Here is a 16,304-nt window from a genome sequence, read left to right on the forward strand (position 1 = left end):
CCCTGGATTTCCCATAGAATGGGGGTGAGGGGTGGGAGGATGGTTAAGGTCTGACTCTGGCATCAGAAACACCTACCTCTGCCTATTTAATTGTGTGACCTTGGGAAAATTACCTAACCTTTCTGGGGCTCGGTGTTCTTTTATTTAATACCTACTTCATAAGGTTATAATAAGGATTGAAAGAAATAATGTATGCAAAAATTTTAGACCAGTGCCTGCCATATAGTAAGCACACCATAAATGGTGTTTTATATTACTGTTATTATTTTTATTAGAGTTTAGGGTGGGGTGATGACTGTCCTTTAAATTGGGTTGCTACCAAAAGTTGGGAACCAGTGTCTTAGGGCTATTGTGTCTCTAATTTTTTTTTTCCTTTATCTGCTTTCCAAAGGTTTTAATTTTTCCTCCTCTGGAAGGGAAGACGTAGATGTGAGAACATTAGGAAATGGTAAGATTGCAACAGTATCACCTGCTAGAACTAACATTCAGATTATTACCCCTTTCAGACAGCAGGTTTACCACAGTCACTTAGCCAAAACTAAAGCAGGACAGAGCTTAGAGCTTCTTAAAGTGGGAAAGCTTTGTGGATTATGGAACTACCTTTATAAATTATACAATAGACATCTTAACAGGAATCATTTCTTCCAGAGGCCATCTCAGAAAGAGATGCCTAATTTTTTCCAAGTTTGATTAATAATTGTTCCATCTAATAACGTTTCAGCAGTACCGGTACATATTTCAAAATACACTTCTTCATTTAAGAAGTGATTCTTCTCTCTTAGCCTTCTTTTATCGCATTTTACATTGTTGCATTACATCAAAGATGAGCTGTTTGAGATGTATAGTCCCTTCTTTGCATGGAATCACAGCTTTTCCATTTGGATTAAGCTAGGAGGGTGAATTCAGCTTGGTGTACCTGGCATTGCTGCATGTGACAGAAACCATCTTAATTAGTGGTTGTTTGGATTTTATTTTGTAATTGACACAGGCTTGTTCAAAGGACCTTTGGGAAAGCAGTCATATTCACATTTTGCCTGTACTTGAGTTAGGATCCCCTCACACTACCAAAAAAACCCTATGATTCTTTTCACACATTCATCCCTTCCCCAGACGTAGTCATGTCACTAAACTTTCAGTCCTTTAGAGCTCAACCCTTTTTTCACACCTCCTGAACCTTTTGCATTAGCCCAAATGTTAACTCCATCAACACGTTTCTGTTTCATGACGGGGTGTGTGCTGCCAGGAAGGCCCTTTGCAATTGAGCTGGTGAATCCTCATAGAGTACATTTCACTTCACAAGAAATTAAGGAACTTCAGCAGGTAAACCACTTCCATGACATGGAAATCGTCATGTTTCTGCAACTCTGTAACTGAGCTAGAATGTCTGATTGTTTTTCTTTTTTCTGCTACTATAGAAAATTAACAACTCGACTGACAAAATCCAAGTACGGGACCTACAGCTTGTCACGAGGTAAGGGTAGGCTCACTGGAGATGATTTCAAAAGGGAAGTTTTGGTTGCAGATCAAATTTCTGATAAGGAACTTGTATCCAGAATATATAAGAACTCATAACTCAATAATAAAAAACCAAATAACTCAATTAAAAATGGGGAAAGATTTGGTGTACATTTCTCCAGAAAAGATATATGACTAACTGATAAGCACATGAAAAGATACTCAACATCATTAGCCAGCAGGGAAATGCAAATCAAAACCACAATGAGATTCCACTTCATACCCACTAAGATGGCTATAATCAAAAAGGCAGACAAGTATTGGTGAGAATGTGGAGGAATTGGAAATTGGAAATTGCTGGTGGGATTGTAAGTGTGAACACTTTGGAAAACAATCTGGCTGTTTCTCAAAAAGTTAAACATAGCATTACCAATGACCCAGCAATTTCACTTCTAGGTATACACCCAAGAGAAATGAAAACAAATGTCCACACAAAGACTTGAGTATGAATGTTCATAGTAGCGTTATTGTAGTAACCAAAAAGTAGAAACAACCCAAATGTCCACCAACTGACAAATGAATAAACAAAATGTGGTATATCCATACAATGGAATTATATTCAGTAATAAAAAGGAATGAAGTACTGATACAGATTACATCATAGATGAACTTAAAAACATTATGGAGGCTGAGGAGCTAAGATGGCGGCATAGAGAGGAGTGGAAGACTGTTAGTCCCCCCTGGAACAATTCATAAATGACCAAAAAACTAGTAAATAACCTGGAATAACTGCGAGGAGACAAACGTGACTGTCCACTCATCATCCACCAACCTGAACTGGGAGGAATGCCCAAGATCGCAGCATAAAATCTGTAAGTAAAAACTGTGGACCTGCACTGAGAGCCAAGAGCCCCTCCCTCACGGAAGCCTCATGGTGCTAGAGAGCAGCACTCTCCAAACAAGCTAGTGTACCTCAGCCCAGCTCTAACTGGGGTTTTAATGTTAACTGTTCAAAACAGACAGTGAATCCCCGACAAGCAGACAGAGGCTTTTGGTGACAGCTGACCTTGGGAGAGTTGGGGGACATATCTGTCTCAGGATGGGGAGCCCAGAGGACTGGGTGCTAAGTCTGGCTGACGGGTGAACCTGGGAGCTTTCTGTCCCTTTCTCTCTCTGTGGAGAAAGCCTCAGCTGTTTTCAGCCCACAGTGCTTTGCAGTAAAGAAAGCATCAGCCATTTTAAAACACAGCACTTTGACCAGCAGAGTCAGAGAAACATAGAACTTATTGATATGCAAATTGCCTCTCTGGAGGGGGCATAGCTTTCCAAGAGGAAAGGGAGGGGCCCAGCTCTACTGCCTGCCTTAGCAGAACCAGACCCCAAAGCCTGGGGGAGGAGAGCCACGGACCACACCCTCTTACACCAGCTGGTGACAGCCTGACAGATACACCTGCCGGGCAGAAAAGCACAGGGCGTGTCAAGCTATCAGGGAAACTGGATACTGAATATTTCCTCCTTCTGTGACCTGAGCCTGTTCTCGTCTGGGAAAACCTGACTGGGGTGGCCTAGGAGGTCAGATGCCTAGACAACAGAAAACTACAACCTACACTAAGAAAAACGAACTTATGGCTCAGTCAAAGGAACAAACGTACACTTCAACTGAGATACAGGAATTTAAACAATTAATGCTAAATTAATTCGAAAAGTTTAGAGAAGATTTGGCAAAAAAGATAGAGGCTGTTAAGAAAACACTGGGCATACATAAGGCAGAAATCGAAAGTTCAAAAAAACAACTAGTAGAATCTGTGGAAATGAAAGGCACAACACAAGAGACAAAAGACACAATGGAAACATACAACAGCAGATCTCAAGAGGCAGAAGAAAACACTCAAGAACTGGAGAACAAAACACCTGAAAGCCTACCTGCAAAGGGGCAGATGGAGAAAAGAATGAAAAAATATGAGCAACGTCTCCGGGAACTTAAGGATGAAACAAAGTACAAGAATGTACGTATCATTGGTGTCCCAGAAGGAGAAGAGAAGGGAAAGGGGGCAGAAGCAATAATAGAGGAAATAATCAATGAAAATTTCCCATCTCTTCGGAAAGACATAAAATTACAGATCCAAGAAGCACAGCGTACTCCAAACAGAATAGATCTGAATAGGCCTACACCAAGTGTTCTAGTTTGCTAATGCTGCAGAATGCAAAACACCAGAGATGGATTGGCTTTTATAAAAAGGGGGTTTATTTGGCTACACAGTTACAGTCTTAAGGCCGTAAAGTATCCAAGGTAACACATCAGCAATCGGGTACCTTCACTGGAGGATGGCCAATGGCGTCCGGAAAACCTCTGTTAGCTGGGAAGGCACGTGGCTGGCGTCTGCTCCAAAGTTCTGGTTTCAAAATGGCTTTCTCCCAGGACGTTCCTCTCTAGCAAGCTTGCTCCTCTTCAAAACGTCACTCACAGCTGCACTCCGTTTAGTCTCTTTGAGTCAGCATGTTTTATATGGCTCAACTGATCAAGGCCCACCCTGAATGGGTGGGGTCATGCCTCCATGGGAGTATCCCACCAAAGTCACCACCCACAGCTGGGTGGGGCACATTCCAAGCAAATCTAACCAGCACCAAAACATCTGTCCCACAAGACCACAAAGATAATGGTATTTGGGGGACACAATACATGCAAACTGGCACACCAAGACACTTAATAATCAGATTATCAAATGTTAAAGACAAAGAGGGAATCCTCAAAGCAGCAAGAGAGAAGCGATCCATCACATACAAAGGAAGCTTAATAAGACTATGTGTGGATCTCTCAGCAGAAACCATGGAGGCAAGAAGGAAGTGGTGTGATATATTTAAGATACTGAAAGAGAAAAACTGCCAACCAAGAATCCTATATCCAGCAAAGCTGTCCTTTAAATATGAGGGAGAGCTCAAAATATTTTCTGACAAACAGACAATGAGAGACTTTGTGAACAAGACACCCGCCCTACAGGAAATACTAAAGGGAGCACCACAAAGTGATAGGAGAAGACAGGAGTGCGTGGTTTGGAACACAGTTTTGGGAGATGGTAGCACAGCAATGTAAGTCCACTGAACAAAGATAACTATGAGTATGGTTGAGAGAGGAAGGTTGGGAGCATGTGAGACACCACAAGAAAGGAGGAAAGATAAAGACTGGGACTGTGTAACTTGGTGAAATCTAGAGTGTTCAACAATTGTGATAAAATGTACAAATACATGCTTTTACAAGGGAGAACAAGCAAATGTCAACCTTGCAAGGTGTTAAAAATGGGGAGGCATTGGGGGAGGGATGCAATCAACGTAAACTAGAGACTGTAACTAACAGAATCATTGTATTATGCTTCCTTTAATGTAACAAAGGCAATATACCAAGGTAAATGCAGATAAGAGGAGGGGATAGGGGAGGCGTGTTAGACACTTGAACACTGGTGGTGTTGTCTGACTCTTTACTCTACTTTGATTTAAGGTTATTTTTCCTTTTGCTGCTTCCTAGCTGTCATTATTTTTTTCCTCCTCCTTTTGCCTCTCTACCTTCTTTGACTCTCCCTCCTGCCTTGTGGAAGAAATGTAGATGCCCTTATATAGATAGTGGTGAAGGTGGTGAACACATAAATATGTGACCATACAGAGAACCATTGATTGTTTACTTAGGATGGAATGTGTGATGTGTGAACAAAACCATATTAAAAAAAAAAAAAAGGGTTGATGACAAAACCTTGAGGGCAATATACTGAGTGAAATAAGCCAGACACATAAGGAAAAATACTGCAGGGTCTCACTGATAGGAACTAATTATAATATGTAAACTCATAGACATGAAATATAAGGTATATATATAGGACGAGGCTAAAGAATGGGGAGTGGTTGCTTAGTATGAGCAGAATGTTCAACTAGGATGAACTTAAATGTTTGGAAATGAACAGAGGTGTTGGTAGCAAGATGTGAGCATAACTTACAGTGCCAAATGATGCACGAATAAGGTGGAAAGGGGAAGGTCAAAGTCATATATGTCACCAGAAGGAAAGTTGGAGGTCAAAAGATGGGAATGTATAAAACTGAATCCTGTGGTGGGCAATGTCCATGATTAACTGTACAGATATTTGAAATCTCTTCCATGAACTAGAACAAATGTATGACAGTACAATTAGAAGTTAATAGAGGGGCATATAGGGAAAAAATATATACCTAATTGCAAACTACATACTACAGTTAGTAGTATTTCAATGTTCTTTCATAAACAGTAACAAATGTACTATACCAACACTACGAGTCAACAATTGAGGGGGTTGGTTAGGGATATGGGCGGATTTGAGTTTCCTTTTTTTTTTTATTTCTTCATCTTTCACTTTATTTCTTGTCTGGAGTAATGAAAAGTTTCTAAAAATTGAACAAAAATTAAGTGTGGTGATGGATGCACAGCTGTATGAGGGTACCAGGGGCAACTGATTATACACTTTGGATCTTTGGATAATTGCATGGTATGTGAACAATCCCAATAAAAATTAAGAAAAAAAAACCAAAAACATTATGGAGTGAAAGAAGCCAGAAACCACACAAATGTCATATATCATATGATTTTATTTTATATGAAATGTCCAGAATAGAGAACTTTCTAAAGACAAAGTCGATTAGTGGTTCTGTAGAGCTGGGGGGAGGGGTGGATGGGGAGTGACTAATGGATATGGAGTTTGTTTTTTTTTGGATGATGAAAGTATGCTAAAATTAGATTGTGGTGATGGCTGCACAACTCTGTAAAGATTTTGCAAATCATAGAATTGTACAGTTAAAATGGGTGAATTGTACATAAATTGTATCTCAATCTTTTTTTTTAGAAAAGGAAATCTGGGGCAAGGCTTGTGTATATTTTATATATTTCAACAAACTCTGTTTTTATTGTTTTTGTTTAGAGAGGCAATAGGACATATGAAAGAAGGTGAAGAAGAAAAGACCAAGACATATAGTGCCTTAATATGGACAAATAAAGTAATACAAAAGAAAGATATTGAATTCCTCAATGACATAAAGGTAGTTCGAGTTCTTACTTTTATTTTTCTACTACCCATAAAAGAGTCCATTGTCTTCTAGTTTATTACCAGCAAGTCATAGCACAGAGACTTTGGGAGTCTGTCAGATCTGGACTCACATCTTGGCTTTGCCACTTACTAGCTGAATGACCGGGCAATTCACATAACCCATCTGAGAGGCAGTGTTGCTAGCAATTAAGAGCCCAACTCTGTCTCTGAAGACAGATTATGGGTATAAGTCCTGACTCTGCTTTCTTGGTTTTGTGACTTTGAACAAGTTACTTAACCTCTCTATGCTTTACTTTCTTCATTTATAAAATTAGGTAGAAGAATTAAATGAGTTTATCCATATAAAGTGCTTAGAACAGTGCCTGGCACATAGAAAACACTCAACAATGCTGTAATTATGTTTTCTCATCTCTAGAAAAGAAATATAAAATGGGGCTTATCTAATAGTATTGATGGTAAAATTAAATGCATAAATTAAAATGTGATAATTTATGTAAATCCCCTGTTTTGGCACACACTGGGTTTTCCTTCACATGAGCATATGTCACTATAGAGGGACTGTTTGTTTGTTTTGCGTATTTCTTCCCACCTGCCACCACTTCTTCCTGTAAAGGTACTTTACTTTCAAATGCAAAGAATCAGCATAAATGGGCACAAAGATGCATATAGTTATCACAGCATTGTTTAAATGGGCAATATTTTACAACAGTCTACATGACCTGCTAGAGGGGACTGGTGTAATATTATGGCTTATTTGTGTGATGACTATTACGATCCAGCTGGTACAAATTATGGGGTAGATGAATATTTACTGACATAGGAAAATGTCCCTGGTAAGTGCTAAGGGGAAAAAAAACAAGCTATAAAAGTACATAGAGAATGACACATTGTGATTTAAACACACACACATAAGCACATATTTGACTATGTAGAAAACAAATTTTATGGCAAAAGATACTATAAGCAGGATTTATATTTATCAAAAAAAAAAAAAAAATACAGACACCCAATACAGAAATGGACAAAAGATACGAACAAGGAGCTAAAAAGGAGCAGCTCCAAATGGCCAGGAATAATTTGAAAAGATGTTCCACCTCTGGATTGAAGTAATAATAACATATAACTTTATTCTCAGTGGGTTGGAGTGGAGAAGAGTACAGGGAGAACTTTATATATCTTTGAAATGTATGTTCTCTTTGTTACAGTAAACCCATGTTTCTTTTGTAATTTGAAAATAAAAATCAAGGAACAAAAATTAATAATAGATTGATCGAAAAATTTGGGCTGTAATACAGCTCTCCCATACAAGTCCTGCTTTGAGAAGTTCATCTGTAAACCAAGGAGATTGAATAGATTATCTCCAGTGGCCCCTCCAGTGCTGAGTTTCTGCTATTCTATATCTAAGGCCCTTTGGCTTTTGGCCCTATTATTTAGGGCCTTTAGGATGGTGGTTATAATATAGAAAAATACCTTTAAAATGGCAAAGCAGATTTTTAAACCTCTCTGTTCTTTCACTTGTGTGCAAATCATTCAGAACGCTATTTATGGAAAAAGTAAATTTGTTTTTAAGAAGTAGATGCACAGTTTGGAGGGGGTAGAGTCATTATTCACAGAAATAATACTGAGAGGACAATTTTGATAGATGTAAACTAAGGGGTAACAGGATCTGTTTTCATAGCCCACAGATTTCTAATTATTTTCTTAAGTGTTAGGGTTTTAAAACAAACAGTTTTCAAATATTCATACTGGCATCAAAAATCTAAAAACTGAGTTGCTGCCTCATTCAGAGAAGTAGGCACTTCAAATTGACTATTTGACCCCTCATTTTTACTTCTAAGAAAAAAAAATCATGTATGTGTGAGTGTGTGTCCCAGGTCTCTGAAAATTCAGCAATAGGGCATATGAGTAAAGAGTGAATGAAGAGTAAGAAGTAAATGAAGTGGTTTCCTTGCATTGGCTAAAAACAAGCAGGCAAAAGAGACATGAGCATGTGTTTGATCTGAGTATTATGTTGGAAGCCGGGGGGTGGGCCTAGGAGCTCAGTTGGTGTTTCTATTGACTGGCTTATGGATCAAAGTACTGGAATTGACTAGAGGTAAAGGAAGAATGGGAAAGGAACACTCACTGTGTCTCTCATTTCAAGGCTGGCTTTTTCTGTACTCGAAAGTGGAGGTTGTATCTTTATGGATCCTTAATAGTTTAGCCTTGCCCTTTAATTACAAAGATAATATTCTCTTATGGAATAATCCTTATGAAGTAAAGGGCAGGATAGAACTTCAGGATCCCAATCAATTTATTAATTATTAGAGCCAACAGAGACCTTGGGGATCATTTACTCCAAAGCCCTTGTTTTATGGTGAGGGTACTGGGGACAGAAAATTAGCAATTACTGAGTGAGTTATGGTTTGCCCCCAAGGGGATAAAATGTATTATAATAGTTTCTACCCTAATATTGAAAGTTGGAGTTGCCTAAAGAAAACATTGTGGTGAGCCATGGGTGACATAATTTGTGCCAAGATAGGCTTTCCTGGGCGGCAAAGTTCTGACTCCATGGTTGTGTATCACACCCCCTCTAGGACTTAAAGATCGACCAGAAAACACCTTTACGGGTCCTTCACCGAAGGCCCCTGGCTGTGAGAACTCGCCTCATTCACACCATGGAGACACACTATGTGGATGAGCATCATTTTCGCCTCTGTCTAAAAACTCAGGCTGGAACGTATCCTTCTGCCTTCTGCATAGCAAGAGTCTAACCAGAATCCTATTATATAACCAGAATTATATTAAAGAAAAATCCGTTTTTTTGTTTAGGATGTTTTTTTCCCATTAAATTTGTTTTTTTGAAAACAACATTTTAAACCAGGGGACAGCAGCCAGTCCACTGTGAACTTGAACGATGTCTATGTTTCATGTAATTACTGTGCCCCACAGTGCTGAGCACAATACTTTCTATTGTCTTTTTATATTTATATATATTAAATATATATAATATTTATAATATATAAATATATAGGTGATTAAACACAGGTAGTAGGTGGAAATGGAACTACTTACCTAGGTATTGCTTTTATTTGGCCACTAGCCCACTATAACAGAGAATACTCTTTCTCTACATACATTGTTAAACTTCAGATTACGTATCTTTTGTTTGAGCCATATACACTCGATTGATAGTAATACTGTACTGCCATTAGCATAATTTTTAAAGACGGAAAGTTTTGACTGTTACAAATAGAAAAGGTTGAGATTCAGAGTTAAAAATATCTATAGTCCAAGGCTGATAATTTGCTCATACCCTAACCTGACTTGTAGTTTGTATCAGAACTGAGTTGCTGATTAAGATGTTATCAGGGAGCTCCAGTAGTCTTGGCTTTAAGCTTACTTTTCAAAGGTGCCCCTAGTTTTGTTTATTTGTTTCTTGGTTTTATGTTTTGTGATTAGTACCTCTCCAACAGTGTGAAGTGATAAATTGCCCTCTGATTAATATAAAACTAATGGTGTACATTTGTAAATAAGAAAAAAATTTCAAGTTCTAATCAAATGCATTCTCACCCTCACTCTATTGCTGGACCTGGGCTGCCCCTCCCTAATCCCCCTGAGCCCGCCTTCTCATTCCACACCACCACCCCCCCACCCGCCCCAGGAGTGGCGGGATTTACTCAGGGGTAATTACTCCTAAATTTTTGCAGTTTTGGTCAACGGATAATTTATTTAGACTCCAGGGGGCAGATCTTTTTATCTTTTGTTGTTGGAGCACATTTATTTGCTTATTGTGGAAGGAATTTCAAAGAAATTACAGCTTTAAAAAAAATTTTTTTTTAACTAATTCAGGGGGCCTTATTGTGTCAGGGAGAAATACAATAAGCCTTTTGGAGTAATTAATGTCTTTTCAATCCAATTAAAACATGTTTAAAACTAGTTTTGTACATATACTAAAGGCATTTACCAAGAAAGACCATTTGGTAAAGCTTTAGATAGCATATGGTTATATACAGAAGTATATGAATTTTCATACTAAATTTATTTTGTATACATCCTGTGTATTTAAGTTGCTCGGTACACTGAGCTAGTTTATTTAAGCCTCATCCCTCTGGCTATGAGTAAGAACCACTCTGAACCTTTTAACTGGTTATTCAGGGAGTTTTTTTTAATTATATCCCCTCAGCATTGCTACTCAGAAGTAGCATTCTCTAAAGAAAATGAGAGAAGAATGACAGTTATTGAGAAATGAGTTCAGCCATGAAGACAGTTACTAGATAACTATATGTCTTATGCTTGAGTCAAAACATTTGGTGAAGATAGAATGAATAAACTTTCAGAAAGTGAGAAGGGCATAATAGCATATGATTGTGTTGATTATTTTTCTCTCTTAACTTGATGGTATTTATCATCTGGGAGTAAGTTTATTTTTTCAATCCCAAATTACATTAAATATTTTATACTAAGTGCTGGTTTATAAAGCACAACATAATACTGAATGAGCTTTTACTGAATGCTGGCAAAAATGTTGTGTATCTTTCAGATAAATATTGTTAAGGCTGCAGTAGGGTCCTGTGTAAGGAATGTTGATGTAATCTTATTAGTAATTAATTCCAGTATTAGTCATTCACTTCAAAATTTGAAGACCTGTAAGGGAAACAGAAAGTTACCCCTTTAAAAAAGAGAAAATTAACTTAATTCTACTAACCATTTTAGCAAAGAACTAGAATTTAGGTCCTTTGATAATTCTTCTGAAGAGCCTTCAAGACAACATTGACATTGTCCCTCCCATCCTGTTTCCATTGGACCACTGGGCCATCATAAAGGTCACTCTGTGTGTGATCCTGTAGAAACCTACCCTCTGGCTGATGCCAGCCGCCATTACTGGAAAAATGGGAACAGAAAGATGACAAGATTGAAGTTGTGGCAAATTAAAAATAGTTGAGGTTTTTTTTTTTTTTTTTAAGGATTGAACTATAGCTCATTTTAAAAATCCACACCCAAACCTTAGCATTTGGAAATGGTCTATAAAGAAAAAAAAATTTGTGACTCATCGTCATAAATTTGATATAAACACAGGTTCCCAGGTCTTGCTGTTGGCTGCCAAGCTAGCAGGAACCAGTCTGCTGTGGTTTGTTTTCTAAGACAAGCCTGACAAGTCACAGTTCAGAAATAACCTCTCCTTTGTAACATTTTTGCTTTTGTCATTTCCCTTTCACTTATCAAATCTCACCAAACAGACAGCACTGCATGGCTATATCTTCATTTTTCCTTAAACAAACCTCAGTTACATTAAAGAGTTTGTACATGGAGACTTTGGGAGAACCAAGCCGAACATCGGCTCTCTGATGAATGTGACCGCAGACATCCTTGAGCTGGATGTGGAGGTAAACCATTTTATTGTGGAGTGCATACTGAAATACTAAATTCAGCCAAGGTTTTGCTCTTTTGGCATTAAGCTACTCACCTTCTAGGTATTTGAAAATGGTCTCACTGTGGCATTGTATTGCAAGAACAGACTGTCTTCAAATTTTTTTATTTTTTTTAAATATATAAGGTCTCATTTATGATCCTTGCCAATGTATAGCTAATTCACTTACTGTGGCATCAGATCTGAACCTGTAAACCAAGCAAGGAAATAAAGTTTTAACCACCTTCATATGTTCTTTGGACTTTAGAGTTCAGTCCCTCTTTCTATGTACCTTTTATTAATACCTGTTTTGTTTTATAAAAAATTTAAGGCAGCCTACTCAGAAACATATCTCAGGACAGGGGTAGAAAATAGCATGGGACAATGGTTATTAATAAAAATAGTTCTATAGAGCATCCCTATGATGTGGTCCAAGTTCTCAGCTCTAGTCTGAATTGAAACAAGGTTACATTCTCCAATAATCAGAGGAATGGATAGGCAATTCTCCATATTTTTTCTCATCTGAGCATCAGTAGGTATTGAGTCATGAGTTGTGTCCTTGACAAATATCTGATTAGTAGTAGTCTTTCCCTCTCTCCCAAAAATCTTAGTAGAGGCCATTTCACACTTGGGAATGATATCAAAGTTATAAAACAAAGTGAGTACAGTTCCCCACTGTGAAAACATCTATAATCAAATGAACATTGGAGTATTATTACTTTACCAGCAATTAATTCTTGAGTGCTTTCAGATCACATCTTATGCGACTCCTACAGTATAGTCAGTGAGAGCATCTTCAAGGTTGCAGAGAGCCTCCTTGGTGAGACTATCATTTTGAGGAAAACCACCTTCTGTTAAAGAGCATCCTCCAACTGCATTCATCTTCTTTAATTCTTAGAGCAACTTAGTAATATCAAACAGTCACAAGGCCAGTGTTTCTCAACTCTGATCATCTATCTGAATCACCTGTGGAGCTTTTTAAACAAACACGTCTAGCCTCCCCTGCCCGCAACACCCCCCTCCCCACAAGATTATGATCAGTAATGTTTCATTTTCAGACGTGAGAAACCACCCATTTATTTACACGTGGTGTTTGGTATATTGCCATTCTGAAACATAACCAAAACATTTTCTTGAGATTTGTATAAAAAAAAAAAACATATACACACAGACACTTATCCATACATATATATGCACTAGTTGTTTTGACTTTTCTAATAAAATTTTTCTGAATCTGGTATGTGAAGTGACTCATGAATTAATAAACTATTTTTAGTAAGTCATTTCAGGTCTTAAACTTTAAATGTTAAAAACACCATTGTACAGTGGAATTATTATTTTTTAAATGTTCTTCTAAAATAGGCCCCTTGGGTAGTTAAGACAAGGTGTACTTTGATACTTCTAAGACCTGGAATGTTACTGTTTACATGGAGACAAAAATAATTTGTTTACTGTAATTTCATTATGACTTGAAGATCAAGGTTTTGTTGTGAAAGATACAAACCAGGGTAAGTAGAGTTAGATAAACTGGATTTCAAAAGAAACAAAAATTATGCTGAAGAAAATAGAAAGATCTTTTTAATCCTTTTCTAACTCCAAGTGATCTCTCATTATTCACTTATTTCACATTTAGCAGCTATGTTACAAGCAAGACTCTAAGTTTATAGACTATTTAAGGGCAAGATGGGAGAATAAACATGATCAGAATAAAAGTGGCTCTTTGAGAATTCTGAGGGAAAGTTGGTGTTTCCACCTGAATTTTTTTGCTACTTTATCCATAAATAAAATTTAACCTTACTCTGTTCTCTTCTCAGTCAAGAGGCACAATTAATAATCAGCTGAGCAACCAAATACTTCTACTCAGTTAATTCTGGGACAGACCTCAGGCATAAGCATCTCTAGAGTAGCCTTTAGAGTGTTAAATTCTGGTATTTGGTAACTCATTTGTTCAAATGCTGCTTACATTAAAACTATTAAATTTATGAAGCATTAACAGCAAGTGCTTACTAGAATAATATCTTGTTTTAATCACTTGTTTTCTTCCTTCTAGTCTGTAGATGTAGACTGGCCCCCTGCGCTGGACTGACTAGTTTTCAAATTTGGAGACAAAGAGTAGGGTTTTCCTGGCATCATGTGGACATTCATTCAGCATACACTGTAAAATGGCTGTTTATCCATTGGAAACCACTTGGATCATGTTGATCTATGTTGTTTTTATTTGCTATAACATCTCAGGTTCTATATATGTCTATATTTTGTGTTACATTGTTCTAAAGATAGCTTTATGATTTTTCTCATTCCCCTTCCCCCCCACAAACCAAAAGATGAAATGAAACCATTCTTCCTTAGTTCTCTTGTTTAGAGGGTTAAGCAAACAAGAATCATTCTATGTTAATCGGAAAGCTGTAATTTCTACCAGCAAGATTTCCTTCCACAAAAGACATACCACCTTTAAAATCATGTTCCAGATTTTTAAAACTATCTGATAAAAGTTGTATCTAGATTTATGCAGCACAGTACCCTATAATAGTCTAAGTTACCAAATTCAACTTTGAGGTAATTAATACTTTTCCAAGTAAGCCTCAAGCTATTACAAAAAAAAAAAAAAAAAAAAAAAAAAAATTTAGCTTTGGGTATCATTTGTCACAAATTTTAAGGACTTTAAGTTACTATTTTGACAACCTCAAATTGTCAATATATTTCTTACGGAGGGAAAGTGAAATTCTAGGAACTGAGGCATACTGTAAGAGAATTTCCTAAGTCTTAAATAAGGAGACACAAGTGCCTACTACTATTTAACATAACTTGAATTTCAGGGATAAGATTTTGAAAAACTGAGATTGCTAAAGAAAGGTAAACAGTATTATTTCAGAATGAATTAATATATTATCCCATATCAAACATCTAAATAAGGTAAATAGGATGAGTATTATCTCCATTTTACAAATATGGAAACCAAAGAACGTAAGTTAAATGACTTGAGTAAAATTGTTACTTGCTTCTGTATCTAGGGCTACTACCAAAGTCTCTAGGGAAAAACCCTATTATTAGGCACCAAGATTTGAAGGAGGCACTAAGGATGCTATTTAAACTCACATAATCATGAATTTTAAATGATTTTGGAATTTAGGTACCAAATCGAGCTTACCAAAAAATAGCCCAAGTATATTTCATACAGTCTCATATAACTACTATTTGTAAATTATCAGTTGATATTTTGAATAGAAAAAACAGATTTGGCAGATTAAGTAAGCCAAACCTAAAGAACACGGATGGGTCAGTAAGACAAAAGTTTCAGAAAGGAGTCTCATTAAAATTTTAAATTGAAGTATAATTTCTACCACCCTGAGTTAAACATTTGAGCTTGTTATACAACGCTTGTGACTTGAACAGTATTACATTACTCACTGTTTCCCATCTCTACATAGATACTCAGACGTATTATTCACTTTAGAAATCAGGAAAATGGTTAAGACTGTTAATTTAATTGACATGAAAATGTCAGTCTAGCACTTTGAAACTATGTTTTATATGTGAGTAACTGAATTTTCAATACCAGAAAATGATAAAGTGAAACAGAAATAAACTTTTGATTAAAAGGCAAGAACTTCTGTGTGAATGTTTTTCAGTTTCTGAGGAAATTTTGCTTCAAGAGATTTTAATAATTCGTAAGATAGTCTTTTGCAAATTTCTTATTCGTCCATCTCTGAATCCAATGGAGTGCAAAATGGAAGAATCAAGAACTTCCTGAGCAAACATAAGTTAGAAGACTTCTATTTCTTACATTTAATTAATTATATATACTTTCAAGCAAAGAGTAAACATGAAGTAAATAAAAATGTTCATATAGTTATGACACTGGTTGTTAAAAATTAGTATCTTAGCTTTATGCACAATTGGAAACATCAAGTAATGAGTACTATCCATTTCACTTTTGCCTATATAAAAATGCTTTTAATTAGTTTTATGATTTCCTTTTTCAGCTTTGTTTAAATTAGCAGTCTTTTACTAACACTTTGACAGTCTTTGTCCAAAATATAGTCTGTGATTTATTATTGGAAAAACATCAACTCTGAATACCTGGAAAAGCCAAGAAAAAATCAAGCTAGTAAAATGAAAAATTACCAAGTAAGATAACTGCCTACATTTGCAAATTACGTGAAATAAATTTAGAAGTTAAATTTCCATTTCCTAAGAGATAAAGCATCTTACTTTATAGATATTTCCTTTTGGAGCTTTATTCTTTGATTTTTTAAGTCTACATAAGAGAATGAAATTTAATGTAAGTGAGTTTTTTTTAAATGTACCATTCTACTATGAAATAAATATATTACTTTTATGGCAATAGTTTAAACATGTTTTTTTCATTTTGAAATAATTTCAAACTTATACAGGAAAGT

General features: G+C 36.5%; 1 protein-coding gene across 6 annotated transcripts in view; it reads left to right on the forward strand.

Annotated features, from left to right (window-relative positions):
• The window catches only part of PUS10 (pseudouridine synthase 10), a 109,559-nt gene extending 94,051 nt beyond the window's left edge, over positions 1-15,508 (forward strand). For all 6 annotated transcript variants that reach the window (XM_037807342.1, XM_037807346.1, XM_037807343.1 and 3 more), the window contains exons 12-18: positions 392-448; positions 1,244-1,320; positions 1,416-1,471; positions 6,390-6,507; positions 9,092-9,234; positions 11,782-11,881; positions 13,955-15,508. In XM_037807342.1, the coding sequence (XP_037663270.1) occupies positions 392-448; positions 1,244-1,320; positions 1,416-1,471; positions 6,390-6,507; positions 9,092-9,234; positions 11,782-11,881; positions 13,955-13,990 (587 nt within the window). In that variant the 3' untranslated portion in view covers positions 13,991-15,508. The remainder of the gene's footprint in view (positions 1-391; positions 449-1,243; positions 1,321-1,415; positions 1,472-6,389; positions 6,508-9,091; positions 9,235-11,781; positions 11,882-13,954) is intronic.
• Positions 15,509-16,304: the final 796 nt, after the last annotated feature.

This window comes from Choloepus didactylus, chromosome 17 (genome assembly GCF_015220235.1).
Source record: "Choloepus didactylus isolate mChoDid1 chromosome 17, mChoDid1.pri, whole genome shotgun sequence".
In the NCBI taxonomy this organism is placed as follows: Eukaryota; Metazoa; Chordata; class Mammalia; order Pilosa; family Megalonychidae; genus Choloepus; species Choloepus didactylus.